This window comes from Paramormyrops kingsleyae, chromosome 5, assembly GCF_048594095.1.
Source record: "Paramormyrops kingsleyae isolate MSU_618 chromosome 5, PKINGS_0.4, whole genome shotgun sequence".
In the NCBI taxonomy this organism is placed as follows: domain Eukaryota; kingdom Metazoa; phylum Chordata; class Actinopteri; order Osteoglossiformes; family Mormyridae; genus Paramormyrops; species Paramormyrops kingsleyae.
In genome coordinates, this window is record NC_132801.1 from 28,116,994 (window position 1) to 28,142,804 (window position 25,811).

At 41.0% G+C, this 25,811-nt stretch overlaps 1 protein-coding gene across 10 annotated transcripts; it reads right to left on the minus strand.

The window, feature by feature from the left end:
• Window positions 1-15,545: 15,545 nt before the first annotated feature.
• Window positions 15,546-21,408, minus strand: socs1b (suppressor of cytokine signaling 1b). 10 transcript variants are annotated; one of them, XM_072712526.1, is made up of 3 exons: window positions 21,355-21,372; window positions 18,105-18,175; window positions 15,546-16,470 (listed from the first exon to the last, which is right to left on the minus strand). In XM_072712526.1, exon 3 carries the CDS (start codon window positions 16,395-16,397, stop codon window positions 15,804-15,806), a length of 594 nt encoding a protein of 197 aa, XP_072568627.1. In that variant the 5' UTR covers window positions 16,398-16,470; window positions 18,105-18,175; window positions 21,355-21,372; the 3' UTR covers window positions 15,546-15,803. The 10 variants fall into 10 exon arrangements, with proteins under 10 accessions (XP_072568627.1, XP_023670741.1, XP_023670739.1 ...); XM_023814973.1 differs by lacking the exon at window positions 21,355-21,372 and adding an exon at window positions 20,700-20,718; XM_023814971.2 differs by lacking the exon at window positions 21,355-21,372 and adding an exon at window positions 20,195-20,458.
• Window positions 21,409-25,811: the final 4,403 nt, after the last annotated feature.

A 25,811-nucleotide genomic window follows, 5' to 3' on the forward strand; every position in this document is an offset into this window, starting at 1 on the left:
AGTCACACCAAAATAAAAGTAACAATGTAGATTTTCGGCCAAATAAGAGGGTTAACCTTTAAAAGGGTTCCGTATAGCAGGGTTGTGCACCATTCAGAATTGACTTGAGAATGGCCCTAAAATTCTAATTCAGTTAATGAATTTGCAGATGAAAGTAAATAGGTAGCATATCTGTAATTAGAATTTAAGGAAGTAGAATTAAAATGGAATTTAATTTACATATTTTATATGCATTGTGTAAGTGCACCTGTAACAATACAGCTTAACCAGGGTCATCATTAGGCCTATTTTAAGGGGGCTTTGGCCTCCCTAATATGCTTTTCAGCCCCCCTCCAAATAAATGTGTATTTATTGGCTTAAGTCATAGCTTTTTATATTATATATAAGTTTGCCATCGCCCCCTCATTACAGACTCGGCCCCCTATCCATTCATCTCTAACTACGCCTCAGAGCTTAACATTTCAATTTGAATTACACATAAATGTTATCAAACACAGCATATACTGTCATAGTTATAAAAATGTCATATTATTCAGAATGAAATGAAAGAACACAACACTTGAAGTGTCACCCACTGGAAAAAAAAATTAACTGCCATTTTGTTACATGGAGGAAGAGCACTTCATACTATCTTAAAAGTAACCCTATCACAGCCCGATCCATCTGACAGCCCACCGACACTCACGGGAAATGCTACTGCAGACTCCTCACAAATGTTAACACACATAGACCATTAAATATGCAAAAACATACACCAAATGTATATCAGAATAGGGTAAAAAAACTGTAAAAAAAAATCACACAAATGTAAAGTACACTTGACTCCTACATACATAAGGTCATTACATACATCTTCTACCTAGAAAATAAATCTATTATATAATTTATGTTTTGCTAGATTAAATTGCATTCCTGTGTTGTGTGATTGATTAAATTGAATTTCTTTGAATTGAAATGAATTACATTTTTCTTTCTCTCGTTCCAACTAAAATTCCCGTGCACCATCCTGTGAGGCATGGCCAATTCAATTCAAATACCAATTAATGAATGGAATGTGGCACAATTCATGAGTTCTGAATTTTGCACAACCCTGCCTAATACTGGGGCCAGAGGTTTCCAGATGCATAGATAAAGTATTTTGCGGTTTTCAGTTAATCAGCATTTTGAAAACAATTTATTATTACTCATTTTATCCAGTGTTCATGCCAGTTTCATTAAGAATCCATATATTGCAATGTGTCCAAATGGGTTAAATGTATTACATAAGAGATGGTGAGAGTGAGCTAGCTACAAAGGGCAGCCCCCCCCAATAGCAGTGCCCAGGGAACTGGGGGATAAGGGCCTTTCTCAAGGGCCTACACATGTGACAAGGTCAGGATTGACCCAGCAACCCTCTAATCACAGGCACAGAAGCTTAGCCCACTGGGCCACACGCTGCCCCCACGTAGACACAAACCTCAGCTTGGTAATCCCATCACCAACATGCCTATAATGCTCAGTATGGCTCATAAAACACTATTATTTTCCATCCATGCATCCATCTTCCAACTGCTGATCCAGTACGGGCAAACCCCAAGTTACAAATAACATCCGTTCCCTAAGTCTGTCGTTAATTCGAATTTGCTAACCTGGAAAAATAACAATACATAATAATAATAATAATAATAATTATTATTAGTATTAGTGTTAGTATTATTAATGCATGTATTCATTATCACAAACAATTGTATTTAAGCCAAAATTTTAATATAACTGTCTTCATGGCAGTCCCTTCATAAGCACTAGATGTCCATAAGTTTTACCTTCTTGACCCAGGGACTGCCTGTATATGGTTGCAGGGGTCCCCCCCCTCCCCCCCCCCCCCGCCGCCTCTGTACACTGGCTTAGTGGTTAGCATTGTAGCCTCACAACTCCCAGGCTGGGGAATAATGCTGCCACTACCATTGCATGTGGAATTTGTGCTGATGACCTCCAGGTGATTTGTTTTCCTTCCAAACACTCCTTCAGAAAGACAGCCAGTCTCCCCTTCAGTTCACCCTCCTGGGTGACCTTAAGACCTTTTCTCCTTGTCTCCCACTTTGTACCACATTATTAGAACCAGTAACAGCCAAGTACAAGGTGTGCATGCCAATAGTGGTAGAACAACTGTACACTGGGCTCTGGGGCAAAAACAGACCTCCCATCCCCTTCCAAATTCACACCTAGAGCCCACCAATGCCAGTTGCAGCAGTTGCAGATGGTGAAATTTAAGTAGCCTCCAAATATTGTTACCCATCATGCACTGCGGCAGTTAGCAAATTCCACAAACGTGCCTTTTCCATCAAATACACACATAAACAACATAGTTTGGCTACAAAACATTACAAACTATTACGTTTCAAAATTATGCCAAATATTTTTTGTGTTGCAACTCCCACCATAATAAGATTGTATACATAAAAAGTGAGAGATATAAAAGCAGCATGTCACAATTCTTTGTAATAGGTATGACATCAGTGCCTTAATCCTCACAAAAGCTTACTTTTGTGTATGTGTGAGATTTGCAGGAGATTGTGAAAATTGGGAAACTTTCAACATTGCTAGCAGTCCAGGGTCCAGAGGCAGCTGCCCGGATTACTAGTCCACCCCTGGTGCATGCTATGGAAAACATTACTGCAATGCCTTTCTGACAGCTGGCACAATATAATTGAGTAGCTCTTGGCTATATGTTGCCCAAAAACTGCAAACTGGATTCATTAAATGCTTGGTTGAGTAGAGTAACTTCCCTGGGAAAGGGGCTGACAAGTGAATCTGGAATCTCATTCAGGATGTACCCTGGCTTTGATCACTATGCTGCCTGTGTTAGGCTCCAGACCCACCCCCATGACCCGAACTAGGATAAGCAATCTGATAATGGACTGGATATGAGAGCTAAAAAATGTGCTGCTCAACATAAGGAAATATGTTTCTTTATAGGAATTAAAGATTTCCTGTTTTGTAAATTCCCCAAACTGCAGTTTAGCTGCCAAGAGCACAGCTGTTATTCATCATGATTGGTTGCCCTGTTTGCATTCGGTTTGACTGGTTGTGCTTCCTTTCCAGTAAGCATTACACACTGGCTAAAACAACAAATCATAACTTGGTCTGGGAAAAAATGATAGCTTGATTATGGCACCGCCACTCTCATAAATCAGCAGCTTATAAATGATCTTGTAGTAGAACAGAACAAAGACCTAATGGCAATCCTTCACTATTCACCATGGAAGGCCCCAAAGTTCCTATGTCATGTTCAAGCAGTGCTCTTCATGTATAGGTAAAACCTGACTGTGCTCTGTTGAGTTACTCAACAAAAACCAGCATGAATTCTAGAGGATTGACTATGACAGAAAAGAAGACCAATACTATAGATGTGATTAATGAAAGAGACTCCTGGGATTCTGATTGCGATGCCCTTGAGAAAAACCTGAAGAACTGTAGGAGTCAATGAGACAACTGCAATGGAATGAGACAACTGCAATGGAAGACAGACAAATGGAGGTCTGGATATGTAGGGCAGCGCTGAATGTGCAGTTTGACTAGTGCTGCACAGATTTTTTTCATTGCTTCTGCAGAAAAAGTCAACATAGCATCGAGTGAGTAGATTCAAAAGGGTAAACTGAGAAGATGCTTCAGCACTAATCGGCAGACTGATTGTACCTGTTTCTAAAAGCACTGCTACGTCCAAAGCCAGCCTTATTAGAAAGACCTGGGGAAGCATTAGGGATTTTTTTACTGGAGGACATATATAAAGACAGTATTTTAATATAATTACCTAATATTTCTCCCGGAAGCGAGACAACAGAGTGCTGGTTTAATTATCAGAATGATAATAATGTGGTGTTAATAATATCCCTATATATGCCAGAATTACGGTATATAGTTTGGATGAAAAGCTTTGTCATATTTTGAATATTTTTCACATGTTGTGAAAACACAGGTGTTAACCAGGATAAGCAGTTCGGGGATGGATGGATGGATGCATGGATGGATGGATGGATGCATGGATGGATGGATGGATGCATGGATGGATGAAAAACCACAGGGCAGGCTGGCTTCCCATGATATTTTTAATGTCAGCACTCTTTAACGTACCGTGTACCCCGCTTTGATCACATTCCCTCTTCTTACTAGTTTAGCTTTCATGTTATCTCTGGCAAACATTTAATTCCATTTTCGACTTTTACTTTCTGAACAATGCCTGGGGCATGACACCATGTGGTGATGTGAAATGAACGACAGGACAAAGGCCTTCAGTCTGCTGTCACTCAGCTGAAGCCAGAACTTCAACCGCAGAGAAAGGCCAGCGCTTGCCCTTCTCCAAAGATAGCAATGAAGGGGAGGTGGGAGAAGGTCCTGTGGGTGGTTCAGAGTCACCAAAGACTTTCATATTGACCATGACGTGGGCCGAGTGTCTGCTTGAGTTACACTATGACAGGGGAATTCATTGACTAATCTGTAACTTTCCGTAGGCCTTTTTGGGATTTCCTCTTTTGACAAATATTCAGGTAAGACTCCTTGGTTCTGAGAAATGTGTATTGGATACTTGCCATTAGCTGAAGCTTAGGGTAAATGTCCTACACAGTCCCAAAAAGACTGTAACCAACTGTAAGGTGTTATCAGCTCTACTACGTGGCATTTAAATGATCTGGTGGGAAGGCATCTGAGATCCACATTTTCCTACCAGATTTAATAACATGTATTACAATTCACTGGAAGTTCTATAATTATCAGTTTAAATATGAGGTCATGCCCCATTATTTCTGTGGAAGGTTTTAGAATGGTGGATTTAGAAGAAATCACGATGGAGGTCCCTGTTCCTCAGTCATAATAATGACATCCAATCACAATGATATCTCCTGTTCCGCAGTCATAATAATGACAACCAATCATGATGAAATTCCCTGTTGCTGCCATAGTAATGATAACCAATCACAATGGGTGCCACACTTCCTCTGTCATAATAATAGCAACCTCCACATGAACGCATACAGAGTCCGTCATGGCATCACCCCTCCCCCATTCTCAAATGAAAGCAAAGCAGAGAGGCTCATTTTCATGATCCTGTGACAGTCACCATGACCAACTCCACATCATCTCAAAAGACTGTAACACAGTAAAGAGGACAATATGAGTGCTTTTGTGGACTGGCATCCCATTAAATATTTACCCCAGTTTGGTGCTTTGTGCTGTCTGGGACCGGTTTCAGTTCCTTCATAAACCTGCCCAAGTATAGGTGTTTCAGGGTGGTTAGATGAGATAATATTTTAACATAAGAATATTTCACCTTTGTGATGCATTGATATGGAAAAGCTTAGGACGATCTTTACTTTGTAAATCAGTATCTAATGGTTAATTTGGCTCAGACATAAACATTAAAAAGTATTCAAAATATTGTGAAATATTCCACATTGGTGGGAACACTAGTGAAGGATTACAAAATAAAAGATATATCACAATTAAAATGTTTGAAAATCATTACATTTATCTAGAACATTTCTACTATTTTTAATAAGAAAAACTCCCCACAGGCTCTTGATTTATGTCACAATTCTTATCTTTCTTACAATTACTGCAGTACCGTTCATTTGAATGCTAAATACTAGCAGAAATATCAGCCTTGTCACTCAGCCCTTCTTTGGACCATAATAAGTATCAGTCCCTGAGGGTAAACAAAGTGCTTTTAGGGACATATCACAGTTACAAAGCTACACCCACATTCTTTAAACTCAAGTAATGCTAAGCTGAGGTTAAGGAAAAACCCAAAATGTATTTAAAGCTGCTACCCAAGAAAAGGCTGGTTTCTGTGAAGGTCACATGGCTGCTGAGGTTTATGTTTAGCTATCTCAGATGCAGATTGGCCGAATGATAACGTAGCAGAGCCTGGTACCTTTGATTAGCATTTCACATCTCTTTCCTTTCCCCTGAAACTGACATCTAGCACACAATAAATCTTTCATGCCACAGCAGCTGGTTTGGCATTTAATGTGTTGTGCCGTTTTAACATTTGCAGTGGAGTGAAAACAACAGTTGTTCTCCAGCAGAAAAAAAAACCTATTGCATGCATGCGTTTGATGCCTACCTGCCATGTCATCAACCGTAGGGAAATGATATTTCAGGCATGAATATCTTTGTTGATGTTAGGCCAAATCGTTAAGCTACAGTAATACCCGCTCCTTGCATGAATGAAGTGTAACCAAGAGGAAGGAGCTACCTCTGAATTCACCACATACTGCAGCCATTCTCACGAAGAGCCGGCTTCGCTTGTTTGCCAGGGGAAATCCCGCTCATTGCTTTCCGTAAGATAAGGAGCGCTCCACATTTGTGCAAGATATATGAAACAGGTCTTAACTTTGATGATGGCCGTTTGGTTTAGTAACTCTATGGTAATTTGCATGAATCAAAAAGAGATTGGGTAATACAAAGACATTAATTAACACCAAAACCATTGGTGCGTTTTGGTGGAGCCTCTGTCTTGTCTTGACCTGACAAGCAATTTTCTGTGAAATGTCATGTGATTTGCAGACTCTAACCATGCCCTTCGCAGCTTGAGATTACTTCATTCAGGTGAACCTTGTAATTCCAGGAATGTATGCTGTGCATTTTCTGGTAAGGCTTAGTTTTACTCATATTATTATTGACATTGCGACTGAAATATGCTGTAACAACTTTGGGAACTCTTCTACCTCATGACTTAACATTAAACCTTAAGGGCCAGTTTCCCAAACAAGGATTAAGCCTAGTCTTGGACTAAATTGCAGTATCAATGGAGATTCACCATTGAAACTCAAAGCTAGTCTAGGCTTAGGCTTAATCCTTGACTGGGAAACTGGCCATATATCTGTTTTCAACCATTTTTGTGGAGCTTGTCTCTCAATGATCCAGTAGCTGTATAAGGAAACACAGCTATGGCAAAAATGGTGCACTCACTTACTTTGCATGTTAAATGGAAACCATAGTACACAAGGAAAGGAAAAAACAGATCGAAATGCACACAGATTACAACCATAGAGAATTAGGCAACATCATCTATGACTCATTGTTTCAAATCATAGTAGGATCTTCCGAGAAAAAAATCATTATATCCACAGTATTCCAGGAAACAGCTGGGAAATGCCAAGAAAAATATCAGCTGCAAACAGATTATCTCCTCTATGCATGCAAGAAACTATCTGAAGGGCCAGTTACCAGCATGTTATACTTTTATCAGATAGTAAATTATATGAAAAACATCAATAGGCCCTATCCAACTGAAGGAGCTTTATTCAGGAACTAGGACGATTTTCAGGAACCAGGAACTTCTGTCGCACTCCCACTGCAGGAACTCAGTCCTCCCTTTTTTTAGTCCCTACTCCAGAGTAGGCACTTTTCGCTCGACCATCTCAATTACATTAAATGCATTAATAAATATCTTTTTTGCTTGCATCTCCATACTTACGCAGGAATATTTATTAATAACAATACATTTTTGTCTAATATCTCCAGTGCTGGCAGTGAAACTTGCCAGTGCTTATTAGCAAATTAATCTTGCATCGTTTTTTATCCTGTGGAAAACAAAAGATCAATCTGTTAGCCACATTTAATTACAAACATGTTGTAAGCCATATACATAAAATTTAAATTAAATCTTGTGTCCGGTTTTAAACAAAAACACGATGTGATTTTCCTGTATTTTAGGACCTCGAGACCAATACTCCCAACAGCTAACAAAATGACTTGTTCTTCCACTACAGTTTTGGGCTGGCGGTGTAGTTTCATATGAGATCATGTGTGACATTCAACCTACAAGATTTTTGTGACTCCCAAGCCTATTGAGCATTAAAGTCACACTGTCTGCTGTGTGGGGGGAAAGCAACACATGACAGTGACCAGAATCTACAACAGCTTACAGTCTAGACCAGGGATCTCAGACTCCAGTCCTGGGGGGCCGGAGCCCTGTGTAGCTTAGTTCTTTCCCCCTTCCACCACAAATGATTCAGCTCAAGAGCTGTGTGGTAATTAGCACAAGGAGTTGAATCAGGTGTTAAATGAGGGTGAATCAAAAACTGTGTAGGGCTCCGGCCCCCCAGGACTGGAGTTTGAGACCCCTGGTCTAGACAAATGTTTCACATTTTTCAGTCAGAAATTAAAGCTTACAACAAGGACCAGCGTGCTGCTCCGAAATATAGCCAGACACAAGATGGATATTAAAATGATGACTTTCTATTTCCAGTAGGGTATGGAATGGTAGCTCAGCTAGTAGCATTGTGGATATGTGAATCCAGGATTGTGGGTTTGGTTTCAAGCTGTGTGTGTGTGTGTGTGTGTGTGTGCGTGCGTGTGTGTGTGTGTGTGTGTGTGTATGCGTGTGTGTGTGTGTGCGTGTGTGTGTTGTTTGCAAACCCTCGTTTTATTCACATAGATATATTCTGAGCACTCTGGTATCTGCATGTATCACTAAATTGCACACAGTGTATGACTGCATGTGTGTGTCACTTTGTACTTCCGAACATAAGACATCATTTATTCCTGACTAATGTACAGTATTGTGAGAGGGTACAGCATCTGTGCTTTCATTCTTAAATATATTCCTTTATTGGTTTCTTTGTTTTGGCACCCTGGAGAAACGGGAAGCAGAAAGACAAGAGAGGGACCATGTGAATGGCCAGTAAATTAAACAAACAGGACATGAAATGTGCTTACTTGGCAAACTGTAAACTTAAAATACCCCAAATGGCCTTACAACAGTTCCCCAAATGTTTTACACAGAGGAACCTCAACCTTCAGCACTGATACTTCCTTTCTTCACTGTTATTGGTCATTATACCGTATTTCCTCTAACAGGCCTTTATTTGAGGCAGGCTTGTATTAGAAGCAGGCCATTAATTTGAGGCAGGATTGTATTAGAAGCAGGCCTTTATTTGAGGCAGGCTTGTATTAGAAGCAGGTCTTTATTTGAGGCAGGCTTGTATTAGAAGCAGGCCTTTATTTGAGGCAGGATTGTATTAGAAGCAGGCCTTTATTTGAGGCAGGCTTGTATTAGAAGCAGGCCTTTATTTCTAGCTCCCTTTATTACTGCATTACACTGTTAGTACAAATTCTACACATGAATGAATCAAATTCTACGATTGTGTCAGTTTGAACCCTGTAAAACATACTGGATGCATTTATTGGAAATGTTCTCTTAAAGCAAGTGATTACAGTATTGTATGGCCATCGAAATTTTAGGAACTGGCTAACATTACCAGTAATTACCTTCTTAAAGTGTATTCTTAAAAGTTAACTTTTCATTAATGCCAAGTAAATAATAAATACAATCAATTTAACTTATGTGTAGTATGATCAGTCGTATATCAGTGTTTACCGTGAATATGCCCAGGTGTCAGGACATAAAAAAAAATCAATTAATGAGTTACTCCAAATATGAACATACCTAGACATTCTATTTTTATAACACAGTAAAATATCTAATAACTAACTATCAGATGTAGCTGCAGGCAAAATCTAAACTGAAAAACTAAGTTATTATCTAAATACAGGGGCATGTTACAGATGAATGGGTAGGGGGCTGAGTCTTTAGTGGGGAGGGGATGGCAAACTATTCATGACTTAAGCAAAACATTCACATTTATTACACATCTGTTTTGTTTGTATGAAGCCTTTATACTGTAAATGAACTCCCAGGAGTTTATCATCCTTGTTTTCTTTTCCCCAGCCTGAATGTGGGGCCCGGTCTTTATGTGTTCATGTCAATCACGCTCTCGGCCATTTTCTGAGGCCCGGCTTTTAGTTCAATCCCGGTTTTTATTTTAGGAAGTACAGTATAGTGCCTGCAAACACACTGCTGCCATCAAGCAGACAGTACTGCAGTATGAGGGCCCCAACCAGCAGGCCCTGGGATATAGTTTCTTCCACCAGATTATTAGAAGGCTGAACTCTGGTCAATTAACCTATTCACTGCCTATTACTGTATCTGTTATTGTGGGGCATCTAGAAAGGAGGAACGATCCACATAGTGGCTCAAAGAAAAGGGGTTTATTTACAAGATCAAACACAAAGGGTGATACCAACCGAAAGGGGACAAAAGCAAATTGATGAAACAGAAATTAAGTCGGGGAGCAACACTAGGAATACAAAAATGAGGGCGGGAAAGAACACAGGAAAACTACAATACATAACAAGGAAAACTATCTAAAATTTACAACACAGAAGGCAAATAACACTAGGAGGAATCAAGTAAAACAGAACATACTTAACAAGACATGGGCAGGGTAACCATAAACATAACCATACGGCTAGCCAAACAGGGAAAAGACGCAAGGGACAGGGCCAGATGGGCACTGACCCCCACAGTATTACGACCCATTGTATTTCTGATATGTATTTGTTTCTAAAGTTGCACATTATTTATTGTTACATATTGTTTATTGTTAAATATTTACTGTTATGTATTGCAGCAATTGTGAAACTTGCACAAGTATTTCCCCTTTCTGCAACATGCCAAGTGTCAAGTAACATGACAAAATGATTTGATTTAAAATCATTGTCTGCAAGCTGGGCATTATCTTCAGGGATAGCTGGGCTTCTCATACAGTTTATCACTCTCTGCATCCACCAGCTCGCAAACATGCATGCATATTCCAAAGAAAAACAACCTTCAAACAATACACTTGAGCGATAAAGACAAGTTTGCCCTATATTTATTTACAAGCCTACAGGTCCACTGATTTTCCCTCTATAATTTCCTTAAGATTCAACACACTTTTTATTGATACAGGGTGCCGGGTGAGCACTGGAATTTATCCTCATCCTCAAGTTACTCAACTTAAGTTTGTGTTTTTCCCATGAAAATTGATATTAAGATGAAAACAGCATTTTAATTTGAAAAGCAGAATTTGAGAAGGAAAAACCACAGTTATTACATCCAAGTACAAAAAAAGCCAAAACTATTTTGCAGCATTTCTCAAACTCTCACAGATCGATCAACATTCCTAAAACACAAGTGATTACTGTATCCTTATATGCAAAAAGCTTTTTGGAAATTTAGGACAGCCATTTAAAGAAAGTGGCAGAAATGCTTTTGCTGGAAATACTTGATGGCCTGGAGGGGAGCGGGATTATTCATTTGACTTAAATGAGCTTCCTGTCACTTCTATTTGAATGCCAGCAGCTGGCTAAGAGCTTTAAAGATCTCCTTGTGGTTGCTATGGCATTAACAGCATTTTGTTTTATTGTGTTCTCATATATGATGTAACAGCAATGATGTGTAGTGCTGAAATCATCTAAACAAATATCAGTCATAAGCTCATCACTGAGATCTATCTGTGATGAATCCACAAGTGGTGGATTCATCACCACTCGTGGATTCATTGGCAAGATGTTCTCATTTGTCTCTGCTTCTTCCTGAAAACACATACTTTTTAAATGCTTTCATCAATGCTAGCCCCAGCTTGCTTCCATTTATGGCCTTGTGTTCTCTGTCTATAATAATACAGGAAGTCCCCGGATTAAGAACATCTGACTTTTGGACAGCTCATGCTTACAAACGGACTGCCATAAAGCATATTATATAAAAAATTTAAGTTAAATACAATGGTTCGTAATATCGAAAGCACGCATGACTAGAGAAAACATTGTGTGGCTTCATAATAATGATGCTAGAGAAAACATTGTGTGGCTTCACAGTAATGATGCTAGAGAAAACATTGTGTGGCTTCACAGTAATGATGCTAGAGAAAACATTGTGTGGCTTCACAGTAATGATGCTAGAGAAAACATTGTGTGACTTCAGATGGTCATTGGCTTGAGGTACAGTACGGTACAATTTGTAGTTACTTTTGTTATTTCTGTATTATTATGTTTATTATTATGTTCTATATTATTATTTTTCCAACTCACCTACAAATTCTACTTAAAGACAGGGAACAGATCTTGTTCTTAACCTGGGGAGTGCCTCTATTAAACTTGCATACATCCGATAATTCATTGATTGATTTGGTTTTAGACTAAAGAGATGTTATATTTCTTTTCAAACTTTGTATTACATGAATGAGCAACAGGCAATCAGACTTATAATAATTATGTTTCTACAGCTACAGGTGTTTTCATATATGTACCTCTGTTTTTATACCTCTGTTTGCTTGTTTATTTCTTTGTTTATGTTGGGAATTGATATGATTGATATGATTAGTGTTTTCTGCCCAAGCTTGTAGGGTTTCTTGCAGATACACCGCTTTCCATCTACAGTTCTGACCTGGTGCCTCTCTGCACAGTCCACATTGTGTGACTGTTGCCTTGTGACGGGGTGCCCTTCCCTTGGCACTCACTCGCCATTCTCCACACTCTGTAGTGTGTACACGATAATGCAAGGTAGATAGACAAACCCTAACCATTATTGGGGCCTAATAGAATTAAATCTTCCTGGAGTCTGTCCTCATTTTGAAGAAATGAGAAAAACAGAAACCTCATTCACTTCCTTTATCCAACTAATTTAATTTTTTTGCAATTTGGGAAGTTTATTTCCATGAAGAGAACAGAGAAGTTGAAATATAGGTTAAAAATGCCATATAGCTCATTCTATCTGGCAGCTGCATGTTTAAATTTTCCCAAACTAAAATAATCACCCTGATTAATTTGAAATACTTTAGGAAAAGGACACCAGTGTTGCCATCATTACATCTATAATTGTGGATCCTACACAGATCGGCCATAACATTAAAACCACCTGCCTGATATTGTGTAGGTCTCTCTTTTGCCACGAAAACAACTCTGACCCATTGATGCATGGACTCCACAAGACCTCTGAAGGTGTCCTGTGGTATCTGGCACCAAGACATTAGCAGCAGATCCTTTAAGTCCTGTAAGTTGCAAGGTGGAGCTTAGATGGATCTGACTTGTTTGTCCAACATATCTCACTGATGCTCAATCAGATTGAGATCTAGGGAATTTGGAGACCAAGTAAAACACCTTGAACTCGTTTTCATGTTCCTCAAACCATTCCCAAACAACTTTTGCAGTGGCAAACTAATATCTACATGAATGCCAGGACCCAAGGTTTCCCAGAAGAACATTGCCCAGAGCATTACATTAGATGAATCTCAATATGAGTACTTGACCGTATTTGTGTTCCCATGTACCCATTTTACGTCATCTTCCATTGCCGAAGACCAGTTTCAATACTAAGAACACAAGTACTGGTCTTGCTCCGCCCCAAATATGAAGGATACATTGGTTGCATCCTCACCAAACAAGAGCAGTCCCATGATTCATTGCACCTCACTTGCCCACTGTAGGCTCTCCTGTGGAATCGGACCAGATGGGCTGGGTTCCACAAGACCTGCTGTTTGGAGATGGTCTGTCAAAGTCTCTCACTTGCCCATTTTTCCTGCTGATTCCAGGGCATGACTGTTTACTTGCCTAATATACATTACCCAGCCAAAAAAAAAATCTCCATTTGAATTTTTCATTGGACCGCCTTTAGCTTTGATTATGACACACATTTGTCATGGCATTGTTTCCACAGGCTTATGCAATGTCTCATCCTTTATTTTCATCCAGATTTGCATTAATTTCTCACCAAGATCCTGTATTGACGTGAGTTGAAGTGAGTTGAAGCACTCCATAAAGCCTCCTTCAGCACATCCCAGAGACCTTCAATGAGGTTAAGGTCACAACTCTGTGGTGACCAAGTCATACGTGAAAATGATTCCTCATGCTCCCTGAAACACTCTTTGACAATTTGAACCCAATGGATCTTGGCATTCTGGAATATGCCCATGCCAACAGGGAAGAAAACAATCCATTGATGATGAATGGAGGTGTAACCTGGCCATTCAGTAGATGCAGGTACTCAGCTGACTTTACTTTATTGGTGCATAATGTTGCTGAACTGTAATAATGATCCAGTCATTGGCTCTTCAGTATTCGCTGATATAAATTCAAATGATGACTTTTTTTTTGTATATTGGCACCCTTGGCAGGAGCCTTTGTAAGAAGATAATCAATGTAATTCACCTCACTACAGAGCTCACAAGAGCTGACAACTTCTCATGAAATTTCCATGCTACTGATCTTTTTTAAGCATTTCAGAGGCCCGTAGTCTCTGGTTTCATGTTCACAGGTGTGGTAACATGATTTGTTGTAACCGAATCAACTCAACATCTGCTCATCAGACACTTGTATCCATCCACACAGGAAGACAGAATTCTTGATATTTAATTGAGGAAGTGACTTTGGAGTTTGGAAATAAGATCATCAATGGATGTCATGTTATCCCTTTTGTAGCACTACAGTTTATGAGGTTGTAGGGGAAAAGTGACTCAATTCTTGTTATATTCTCAGAAATTAAGAGATAGATCCCCAATTTATTTTTATACTTATCTGGAATTATCTGGTATTCTGGAAATTCATGTTAATTAAATGCTATAATCATTTGTTGATCTATAACATACAAACCAGGTTACACCCATTTGTACTCTCTGGGCTGGGACTGGATGACTGAATAAAACCTATGGCGTAGTTGTGAGCAGCAGACCCCAGAATGTGGTTATTCAAAGACAGTAAGAGAAGCCAGTTGGGATCTTAATTTAAGGATGGTGAATCTGTATGCACTTCCTGCTGTTAGAACACCATAGTATTCTCAAGATGTGGAAATCAGGAAGCAACCTTTGAGACACTAATGCTAATATCTTGAGTCATTCCTTATTGCTGTTGTGATCAGAGATTACTGAAATGTTTCAGCAGGTAGCAAACGGCTGCTAATTTGTTTCCCAAATGTGATTAAATTATTTCTGGGTCATTTAATTTTTGATAATGCTACTGAAGTTTTGCTATGGCAGTTTCAATGAGAATGGATATTCCCCTTCTGATGCACAATTAAGTGTATGCTCCCTTTCTTAATCACTGAGAATTTTAATGAATCTATTACTTAAAAAGTGTAGGTGTAATCAAGCAAATCTAGTTCAAGGAATTTCTTGGGGTGGGAGACAGGTTACATGACATCAGCAAATGCCACAGAGAACAAGAGGACATGAATGATTATGATCAAGTAGTTCTTTGACAAGTCATACATACTTAGCAAACGCTGACGTCTGAGCTGCTCAGTTTCTTGTAAATGAATGTCAAGACAGTAAAGTCATTAGTGTAAGTGTAGAGCTCCCCCTCTGGTGGCATAAAACACTGCTCATTCCAGTGTCTCTAATGTCATCTATCCATTAACATGTTATTTTTCTGGTTTTGCACATTTCTAATGATATTAAAAGAGTTTTATTTTACGGTGTATATTATATTGTAGTCCTGGTTGAAGTGGTGTTCAAAATATGATGTGGAGATTCTTCCTGTGCATTTTAAAACCATGAGAACCAAGCTGAATGAATGAGAACACTAATATTCAGGAAGATATTTGCATGATGAAAGTTCTTAAAAGGCTACTGATGCCATGACGGGGCTTTACTGAACCTGATCAGATCACACCATACATCATCACGGGTCCTGAAGACCAAGTCATACCCACAGAACTTTCCACGTTCGAATGAATTATCAAGTATAACATATTTTGATGCTTCAACACAATTTATTGTGTGTAATGTTTCACAGACTCTGCATAGCAGATAAATTTCAACCAGAGCGCATGCCCGTACAGTACATAGTGTAAACATTCTAAGCTATTGGCAGTGTTCAAGTATACAAATAATGTTTTATTTTACTTGGCTACAAAAATAATTAGTTAGAATATTATACTACAACAACAAATTAATTTTCAGTGTTTTCCATATCTCAAATCAACAGCTTTAATGCGTTTAGATATGTCTTTAAATCCGATAAGGAAAAGAGTTCAAGTATTCCTTTAGGACTGCATTTACAGGGATGAGATCTATCTTCTCGTCACCACAAGTTTCGATGATCCTCTTCCGGCAAAGTTCTTGGAGTGGTTGCACTCTGGTTTTCCGATACGGCCTGATAAGATACTTCTTCGGTGATGCAATGTAATGTTCCAACAGTTTGAATAGAGAAACAAAGGACTTGTGACTCCCAGTCAGGCTGAAACGCGATTCATGGAATTTAATCCGAACACTCGTTGGTCCCGTCGGATGCAGATAGCTGAGTGTGAACAAGGTATCCTTTTGCTTACTGTCCCGGATCAGGAATGTTCCCAGCGGCTCCTGCTTCAGTCTCCTATGGGCCTCTTCCATTTCCATCTTAGCCCAGTAGAAACCACTTCTCTCTAGCATGGTGATTGTCATAGTGATGATTTTGTATTCGTCGTTTCTGAAGCATCGGAACCAGGTCCCGTTCTCCTGGCTGGGGGGTGTACGCTGGTTCTGTCTGTTCTGATGGGGATGTTCGGTACTTGCTCTGCTTTCTGTTGTCACCGAGTTGCCTTCTAGGTTATTGCGTGCAACCATCCTATAACGTACACCAGCCTTTGTGACTTTCCATAGTGTCTGTCACCGAGTGATGCAGACAGAGTTGTAAAATCTGCAAAAAAAAAGGATCAACAAGCACGATTAATGGCTTTATAGGAGTGACGGGCAGGCAGTTAAGTCGATTAGGAAAGCACAATAGGGAGGATCATAGTCATATGCAATAATAAATTACTGTCACAGTATGTGTTTCACGATTGTCAGAATGATATTCCAACCTGTTTTACCCGTTATTGCTGTAATTTAGCCAACAGGATTTTTTTCAGACTATTATTACTACAAAGTCTGAACCTCTAAATATATTATGGTTATAAATTCACAGACATTGTATGGCAGATACAGGACTGCTTAAAGCTACTTGGGTACTAAGGTAGCCTATACTAAATCAGTAAACGAAAGTTCACAGGACTGCTTAAAGCTACTTGGGTACTAATAGGCTTCGCTAAATCATAAAGTTAATAAATTGTTAGGAAAAAAAACAGGGCAAGAGTTATAAACCTCCGGCAAGAATGTTTTCATTACTTGCCGTATTCCGATGTTATGCATATCGGTTATAACAATACATACAGGCATAAACTAAACATAATTTAACTAGGATCAATCGCAAATTACAATATACGCATCATACACTCATTTATGCGATAGTTACCTACGTAAATAACATTTAAAAAATAAAGCTGAAAACCAGAGAAAAACTAAACGCCTCGAAGTGAAACCTTACCGCTTGCGATTACGTTTTAAAACATACTTCTTCGTGTGATAATCGCGTTTGAAATCCAGGAGTCACACGGACCAAAAAAATCCACTGGGGTTTGCATTGTATTTCCACAGCCCGTTGCCTTTATATACGTTAACTGCAGATCAGTTACCTGCAGATTATTAGTCAAGAAGCTTTGAAATAAAGGGACACTCGCGTTTCTCAGTGACGCCACGCAAATCTGAGAGATTGTTCAGAATCAGCGCTTAAAACTATCAGTGTAACCCCGCCTCTTTACCTTCTCTTCCTAGAAATCAAACTTTCTGTACCAATTCAATGACTGTCACAGCTATACAAAGGAATTTCTGTTGAAAAGGATATCGACGGGCGTCTTCATCATTTCATTATTTAAATGCATCATCGCATCTTAATTCAACTAAATAACGTCAAAATAACATTTTTATCGAAAAAACGTATGGACAAATATCATTTGTTACTTAAAGTCACTTAACTTCAAACATGGTAGTGTGTAGCATATCCTTTAATAAAAGTTGATTAACATTAATCATCCATTATAATAATTATTATTTGCAGCAGCAACAACAATAATAATAGCAATAAAATGACCTGATCAACTGCCAAAAGCTCCACTGCAAGTCTTTATTAAGTGTTATTTAATTGAGGGTTTTTGCACATTTCAACAACAAATAGCCTAATGCAAGCTGGTTGTGTTTGGTTAATAAAAAGGCTTCCTGCACAAACAGAGGGGGACATGGCTGCAGAACTTTTGCTAAGCTGAGTGTCATTGTTGATTTTAGCCTTTTATCTGTCGATGGTGATATGTTGATTCTTAGTCTGTCCTTTCAGAACTTTATACTCACACTGCTTCATGCTTTGTTATTTAAGACCTGATATTCTGACTAATATTCTTAACCAAAACAGCCAAAGGGATAAAAGTTAAGTAGTTTTTCACTCTCGCAGGTTCAGTTTACCATCAAAGTGAACTCAGCTTCCTGACACTGGTCTCTCTTCCAGCTCAAGCATGTGAAACTGCGGTTGTCCCCTGTGCAGATTTCGGGGAAACAAAAACACATACATGAAACTGTAAAATATCAGCCTCTACAGATCTTCAGACAGTAAATGTCTATTCAAGGGACGACGGAGCAAGTCCAGTTCCTTGAATTTTGTTTCCTCAGCTAATCTTGTTTAAAATATCATAATTTATGTAAGATATCAACAACTTGCTTCTCAGATTCAATATTTATACATTCTGCAACCTGTTCTAGACCATGGAACATTTTCATAACATGGACAGGTGACAGATTACATTTAACCTTACCAAAATTCCTACAGTATGTTAACCTCTTCCCTATTCTGAGAATACTGTTACCTATTGTCAAAAATCGTGATAATTTATCCAAAAACAGTTTCACTGAATTGGGCCTCACTAAATTATTAAAATAACCTCTGTGAACTCGTGCTTTTAAACTGACTTTAAATTAGATCACTGAAGATCATCTTATGCCATAATCTCGACCATGTATGTCACAACTTACCACACTCAAATCAATGTTTATTCTTGTCCTGGATCCTAAGTGTCAACAGACCCTGTTGTTTTCCAACAATTTTCTAAACGTTTTCAATAACAATAATGTTCAAGAAAGCATATTAAACTAAAATGTTTCAGCTTAAACAGGTGAGGAAGAAAACCTATGCATCTTCTGTGCACAGACAGACCACAACAATGCACAAATTATAGTCAGCATTGCACTCAGTATTTATCACTAAGCAGAAGAAATGAAAGAACTCTATAGTGTGGTTTATACGTTATAATTAAATATGTTCATATTTACTTGTTTCCAGTTTTAAATAATAGAGCTACCAATGCAATTACTGCAAAGTTCTGTAAATGTTATAATGTCATGAAATCCCTGTTACTACTTTTTGTGCAAAACTAAGTTGCTAAATTATTTTAGCAAATATTTGATCATTTTAATATCTCAAAAATAAAATAAACTGCAGGATTCCATGAGTGAATTGATTTTTGTTTGGGTTGAAGACCATGTACTTCAGTACAAACCCGAAAAAAAAACTTGCAAAAGGCAAGGTGAAGCCACAGAGTGATGAACTAATTTCACACCCTGTGCCACAGCAAAGAGCACCTGGTGTAGTGAATTACATTCTAGATCTCACCCTACAACAACAGACAAGAATTACTTCGTATTATATGGCATCTATTCACCAGGGGATGTGTGGGCGCTGATAAAATGACATATTAAGGCACTAGATAGGCATTAGATAACAAGTAGTATCTGAGCAAAACGTTATTGCGATATAGGAAAGTTTAAAAAAAAAAAAAAAAAAGATTAACTGTTGGAATGATTCACTTCCTCAATGCGAAAATTCATTGCATTTTCGTTATGTCAATGACGACAATGAGAAGCTCGTTATTGGATCTTACCGGAACATTAAACTGACTAATGTTCTACATTTGTTGCATATGTACAATTAGCAAGCAAACGGACAAATAAACGCATAAAATCAGGTATACATATAGGCCTACACTTAGGCCGAACTTACCTATACCGTACGCCTCAGTAAAAATTCATAAAGAGTACTTTTTTGAAAACTAAAATATAGAACGACACTCTCATAATACAACATTACATTGTACTAGCTTCATGGGAACCAAACACATACTTAGTAATCTTTAACGATGACCTTGCTCTAGAAAAATGTTGCTGCAGTTTACAGAAAAATGAAACTGAAACCGTGAACATGCCCAATTAAATTGCTGCTCTCCAGAAACAAGATATGGTTTGTACTACATGCCTAAGGGGCAGGAGTCTCTGTACAAAATTCATGCAGAAATATACATGCAGAAATAAATCTTATAACATTGTGAAGTTAGTCTGTACAATCGCAGTCTGCAAGACAGTCACATTTTTCATATCGCCCAATCTAGATATATAATAATAAACATAAACAAACGTGCAAACATGTGCACGATCAGTAACATTCCGTGATTTAATAGTATCTAAACAATATGGCGAAGGACAGTGTCCTATGAATATCAATACACCTGCTGCTTTCGTTTTCTTTATCTGCGTCGCTGATGAATTTTCGATCTTGCGACAAGCGCGCACGCCTCGCGGCTGGACTGCCATTACTTTCACTTTCAACTTCGAGCTGATTCCATGAAGTCACGTGATGTGCCTTCACAGCGCGTGCAATCGGGTACAGCGTTACAGCGCAAGCGCTTCTAAATTTCTGCTCAAAGGCAGCAGTGATGAGAATCGAGGCATTTACCCTTATCTCCACCACTTTCCCTTTTTTGTTTATCAATAACGTGCATATGGCACACAGTTTACTATAAACCAGCTATTTGCAGGAATACGCCACGTAATGATTCTTACAACTGCAGTGCCTCAGCAATGTCCTGTTTCAACAAAAAGTATATGCAACTGCATGTCAGCAATGCACAATAAATTTAATTTCCTTGTTTTATCTTTAGGCAGTTACTTCACATGCTATATAAATTTTTAAACTGTCTGTCCATGATATAGATTCAAAACATCAGAACTTACCCATCATTTTTCCAAAGGACAAAAATAATTATATGTTAATTTCCTGAAAAAATGGGTTCTGATGGACGAATGATGACCATGATGATGTATGAGAGGGCTGCTGCCTGGTGTTCATACGTCAGCATATTGTACGATATAATTACACATAAAACAAATGCAGCTAATCAGAAATTCCGATTCAAGTATTGCAAACTGTCTTAAATAAGGAATACCTTAAATATTGTGACTGGGCCTTCATAATAATGCAAAAAGCCAGCCATTTCCCAAAATGAGTAAAAAAAAAAAAAAGTTAATTCAACATGTACGTTTAGTTCAAAATTTCCACAAGCAAAGCACAGCTAAGACCGGCTTCTATTCACCTGGCTGATTATATCGCCTACATTACACCTTAATTTTGACTCCGTTTTCGGTCAATAAGACGTCCAGCCACTGTCACGAGAGGGACACCCCGGTAACTGTTTTTTAAGTGTGAAAAAACAGGCACCGGAATTCATCTTATTATTCACTACACCTAGATTGTGAGAGGTAGCAGTATAGCCTACTAGAAACGTTCCCGGTACTTTGAAGAGAAAAACAAAAAGGTACCGATACTATGTACCGGTACCGGCCCACATCAAGCACTGATCTCAGATAATCTGTATAATATAAATTTTACCTCATCTAATCCAAGCCTGTGTATGACTTTCTTGCAGTAAACGCCTGTTCTTCCCGAGAATTACGTTCGCAACGTTTCCAAGTGATTGCAATATCATTCGTGTTGGTGGGGCGCCACCTTGTGGATTCTATATGCGTTGCCCGCATCAACACCGAATTAATGTGTTAAAATGTTCCAAGGAAAAGCACATCACATGTTGCAAACGTACGGAAACGCAGTGTATTCACAGAAAAAAGAAATTAGACACATTATTTCATAATTATGGCTTGCTATCTCGTAATTATTAGATGTATGTATACCTGCCAACACACCCATTTATTTCTGGGTTTCTCCTGTATGTCAGGGCCATCTACTGGGTCTCTCCCATTTTGTTGTATTATAACAATAATAACTATTATTATTATTATTATTATTATTATTATTTATTCCTGTCAGATTCTGTATTACACAATATCCATTCATCCATCCATCCATGATTATCCGAGGTCGGGTCACGGGGGCAGCAGTCTCAGCAGGGAAACCCAGACTTCGCTCTCCCCGGCCACTTCATCCAGCTCCTCTGGGGGAATCCCGAGGCGTTCCCAGGCCAGCCGAGAGACATAGTCCCTCCAGCATGTCCTGGGTCTTCCCCGGGGCTTCCTCCCAATGGGACATGCCCGAAACACTTCACCAGGGAGGCGTCCAGGAGGCATCCTAAGCAGGTGCCCAAGCCACCTCATCTGGCTCATCTCGATGCGGAGGAGCAGCGGCTCTACTCTGAGTCCCTCCCGAATGACAGAGCTCCTCACCCTATCTCTAAGGTAGAGCCCAGCCTCCCTGCAGAGGAAACTCATTTCGGCCGCTTGCACTCGCGATCTCGTTCTTTCGGTCACTACCCACAGCTCATGACCATAGGTGAGGGTAGGAACGTAGATCGACTGGTAAATCGAGAGCTTTGCCTTTTGGCTCAGCTCCTTCTTCACCATGACAGACCGATGCAGCGCCCGCATCACTGCTGATGCCGCACCAATCCGCCTGTCGATCTCCTGCTCCATCGTCCCCTCACTCGTGAACAAGACCACGAGATACTTAAACTCCTCCACTTGGGGGAGGACCCCCTCCCCGACCCGGAGAGAGCATTCTACCCTTTTCCGGCTGAGGATCATAGTCTCAGATTTGGAGGTGCTGAATCTCATCCCAGCCGCTTCACACTCAGCTGCGAACTGTCCCAGTGAGAGCCGAAGATCACAGTCCGATGAAGCCAACAGAACCACATCATCTGCAAAAAGCAGAGACCTAATCCTGAGGTCACCAAACTGGACACCCTGAACACCCTGGCTACGCCTAGAAATTCTGTCCATAAAAGCTATGAACAGAATCAGTGACAAAGGGCAGCCCTGACGGAGTCCAACTCTCACTGGAAACAAGTTCGACTTATTGCCACGAATGTGGACCAAGCTCTGACACCGGTCATACAGGGACCGACCAGCCCTCATAAGGAAGCCCGGTACCCCATACTCCCGGAGTACTAACCACCGGAATCCCTGAGGGACACAGTCGAATGCCTTCTCCAAGTGCACAAAGCACATGTAGACTGGTTGGGCAAACTTCCATGAACCCTCCAAGACCCTGTTGAAAGTATAGAGCTGGTCCACTGTTCCACGGCCAGGGCGAAAACCACACTGCTCCTCCTGAATCCAAGGTTCGACAATCCGACAGACCCTCCTCTCCAGAACCCCCGAATAGACCTTACCAGGGAGGCTGAGGAGTGTGATCACCCTATAGTTGGAGCACACCCTCCGGTCCCCCTTCTTAAAGAGGGGGACCACCACCCCGGTCTGCCAGTCCAGAGGCACTGCCCCTGATGTCCACGCGATGCTGCAGATGCGTGTCAACCAGGACAGCCCCACAGCATCCAGAGCCTTAAGGAACTCCGGGCGGATCTCATCCACCCCCGGGGCCCGGCCACTGAGGAGCTTTTTAACTACAGTACCTCAGCAACCTCCACCCCAGAGACAGGTGAGTCCACCCCCAAGTCCCCAAATTCTGCCTCCTCACTAGAAGGCGTGTCGGTGGGATTGAGGAGGTCTTCGAAGTATTCCCCCCGACCCAAAACGTCCCGAGTTGAGGTCAGCAGCACCCCATCCCCACCATAAACAGTGTTGATGCTGCACCGCTTTCCCGCCCTGAGCCGCCGGATGGTGGACTAGAATCTCCTCGAAGCCGTCCGGAAGTCGTTTTCCATGGCCTCGCCAAACTCCTCCCACGCTGGAGTTTTTTCTCGGCGACCGCCGAAGCCGCATTCTGCTTGGCCCGCCGGTACCTGTCAGCTGCCTCTGGAGTCTCACAGGCTAAAAAGGTCCAATAGGACTCCTTCTTCAGCTTGGCGGCATCCCTCACCACCGGTGTCCACCAGTGGGTTCGGGGATTGCCGCCGCGACAGGCACCGACCACCTTACGGCCACAGCTCCGGTCAGCCGCCTCCACAATGGAGGCGTGGAACGTGTCCCATTCGGACTCAATATCCCCTGCCTCCCCCGGGACATGGGAGAAGCTCTGCTGGAGGTAGGAGTTGAAGCTCCTCCTGACAGGAGATTCCACCAGCGTTGCCAGCAGACCCTCACTATATGCTTGGGCCTGCCAGGCCTGACGGGCTTCCTCCCCCACCAATGGAGCCAACCAACCACCAGGTAGTGATCAGTTGACAGCTCCGCCCCTCTCTTCACCCGAGTGTCCAAGACATGCGGCCGCAAGTCCAATGACATGACTACAAAGTCGATCAATAGACACAATATAGACAGACAGTCCTCACACTGCATACAATTTCAATGCATTTGTCAACACAACTGACCAGCGTGTGATTATACCGCTTGGGGCGCGTCACGATCCTGGGCTCTGCGACGAATTAATCCGGGCCTGAATGATTTGTTTAGCTCAGATGTTTTAACAAGTATTATACTCACTCTGAGAATTCTATACATCACGAAGTCCGAGTCCAGGGCTGTGATTCCCAAAACCTTTGCAGTGCTACAGTAAACATAACTTAAGAGAGAGAGAATTCAATATGTGGACCCTTCGACAGATTAGTTTTCTGGGATAAGCCCCTGATGTCTTACAATCCTAGCAACGCCCCTGGGTGGTAGTGTAAGAAATGTGGAAATATGTTTGTTTGTAATTACTGACTGGCATTAGCATGTTGAGTATTCCAGCTAATCAGCGAAAAGAATGGGTATCGATATATAATACTTTAATGTGGTTGTACTGTAAATTTTCCTTTCTATATTATATGTAATTCACCATCATTTGTATACAACTTAGATGCAGTAACTGTCTGATTCTTACTGTAATAACTGGCAGACTAAGGCATCGCTGTAGCAGCCAATGACAAGGACGCTCTTATCATCGATTATGCCGCCTTCACCTCCTGCTTCTGCCGGTCACGCTTGAGCTCCCAGCTGGCCTGCTTTTCCAGCAGCTGCTCCTGGTCCAACTGGCTCTGCCACTGCTGCTCTTCTAGCTCCCACCGCTCCTGGGCCAGCTGGGCTTCCAGTGTGCAGTACACTTCCTTGCGATTGAGGAGAGCAGCCTCAGCCTGCTGTCTCCGTGGGGCGCTCTCGCAGCTGGGGTCGCGTTGCTCCTTGCGGCTTTCAGACAGGGAGCCCTTGCTAACTGGCGAGCTGGAAGAGCCTCCGGGAGCTTCCACCTTCCCTGGTCATAGAGGCCATCTCAGACCGGAAGCCAGCGGGATGGTAGAAGTGGCTTCAGAGCGCACTGCGGCAGGACAGGGGTCCGGTGGGCTGGCAGGGGTGCCAGTCATGCTGCCAGCCCACTGGACCCAGGCAGTGCACTGCGTGGGTCCGGTGGGCTGGCAGAGGTGGCCCCAGGGTGCACTGCGTGGGCCCGAGGGTCCTCCACAAGATGGGGTGGCACCTTCTTCTCTCCATCATTTCTCTGCCCATCTGCTGGTGGCTCTGACGTGGGCTTAAACACGAGTATTTACAATACCAAATACATACAAATAGTTATTTACAGTGGTCCGCAAGGCATGCTGGGATACGCAATTCCCACCGGCGGTACAATACATATGCAATGTAGCATCATTAGACACCAGCTTCAGCACCTGAGGGACATCAACTGTAGGGACGTCAAAGGGGCACGGATACCCTGGCAGATTCAAGGTGCCCAGCACTTTACAGGCACAGCAGAATCTACCGTAAGGGACAAAATTTAACAGCCCCCCCCCCCACCCCACCTTGTAGGTTCTGTCTACCATGCAACCTGTATCTCTTCAAAGTATCAATCCAAGGCAGGGGGGGGGGCAGCATGATATTTTGTAAGGGGGTCTAGAATTTCCAGTTACGTCTCTGATCAGCTGTATCAATTACAGGAGTATACATGCTAGGATGATCAGGACCCTGATGTGTAAAACCACAGAGATCAGTGCCCATCTGGAAAACGCCACAAGCTCACCATGTCAA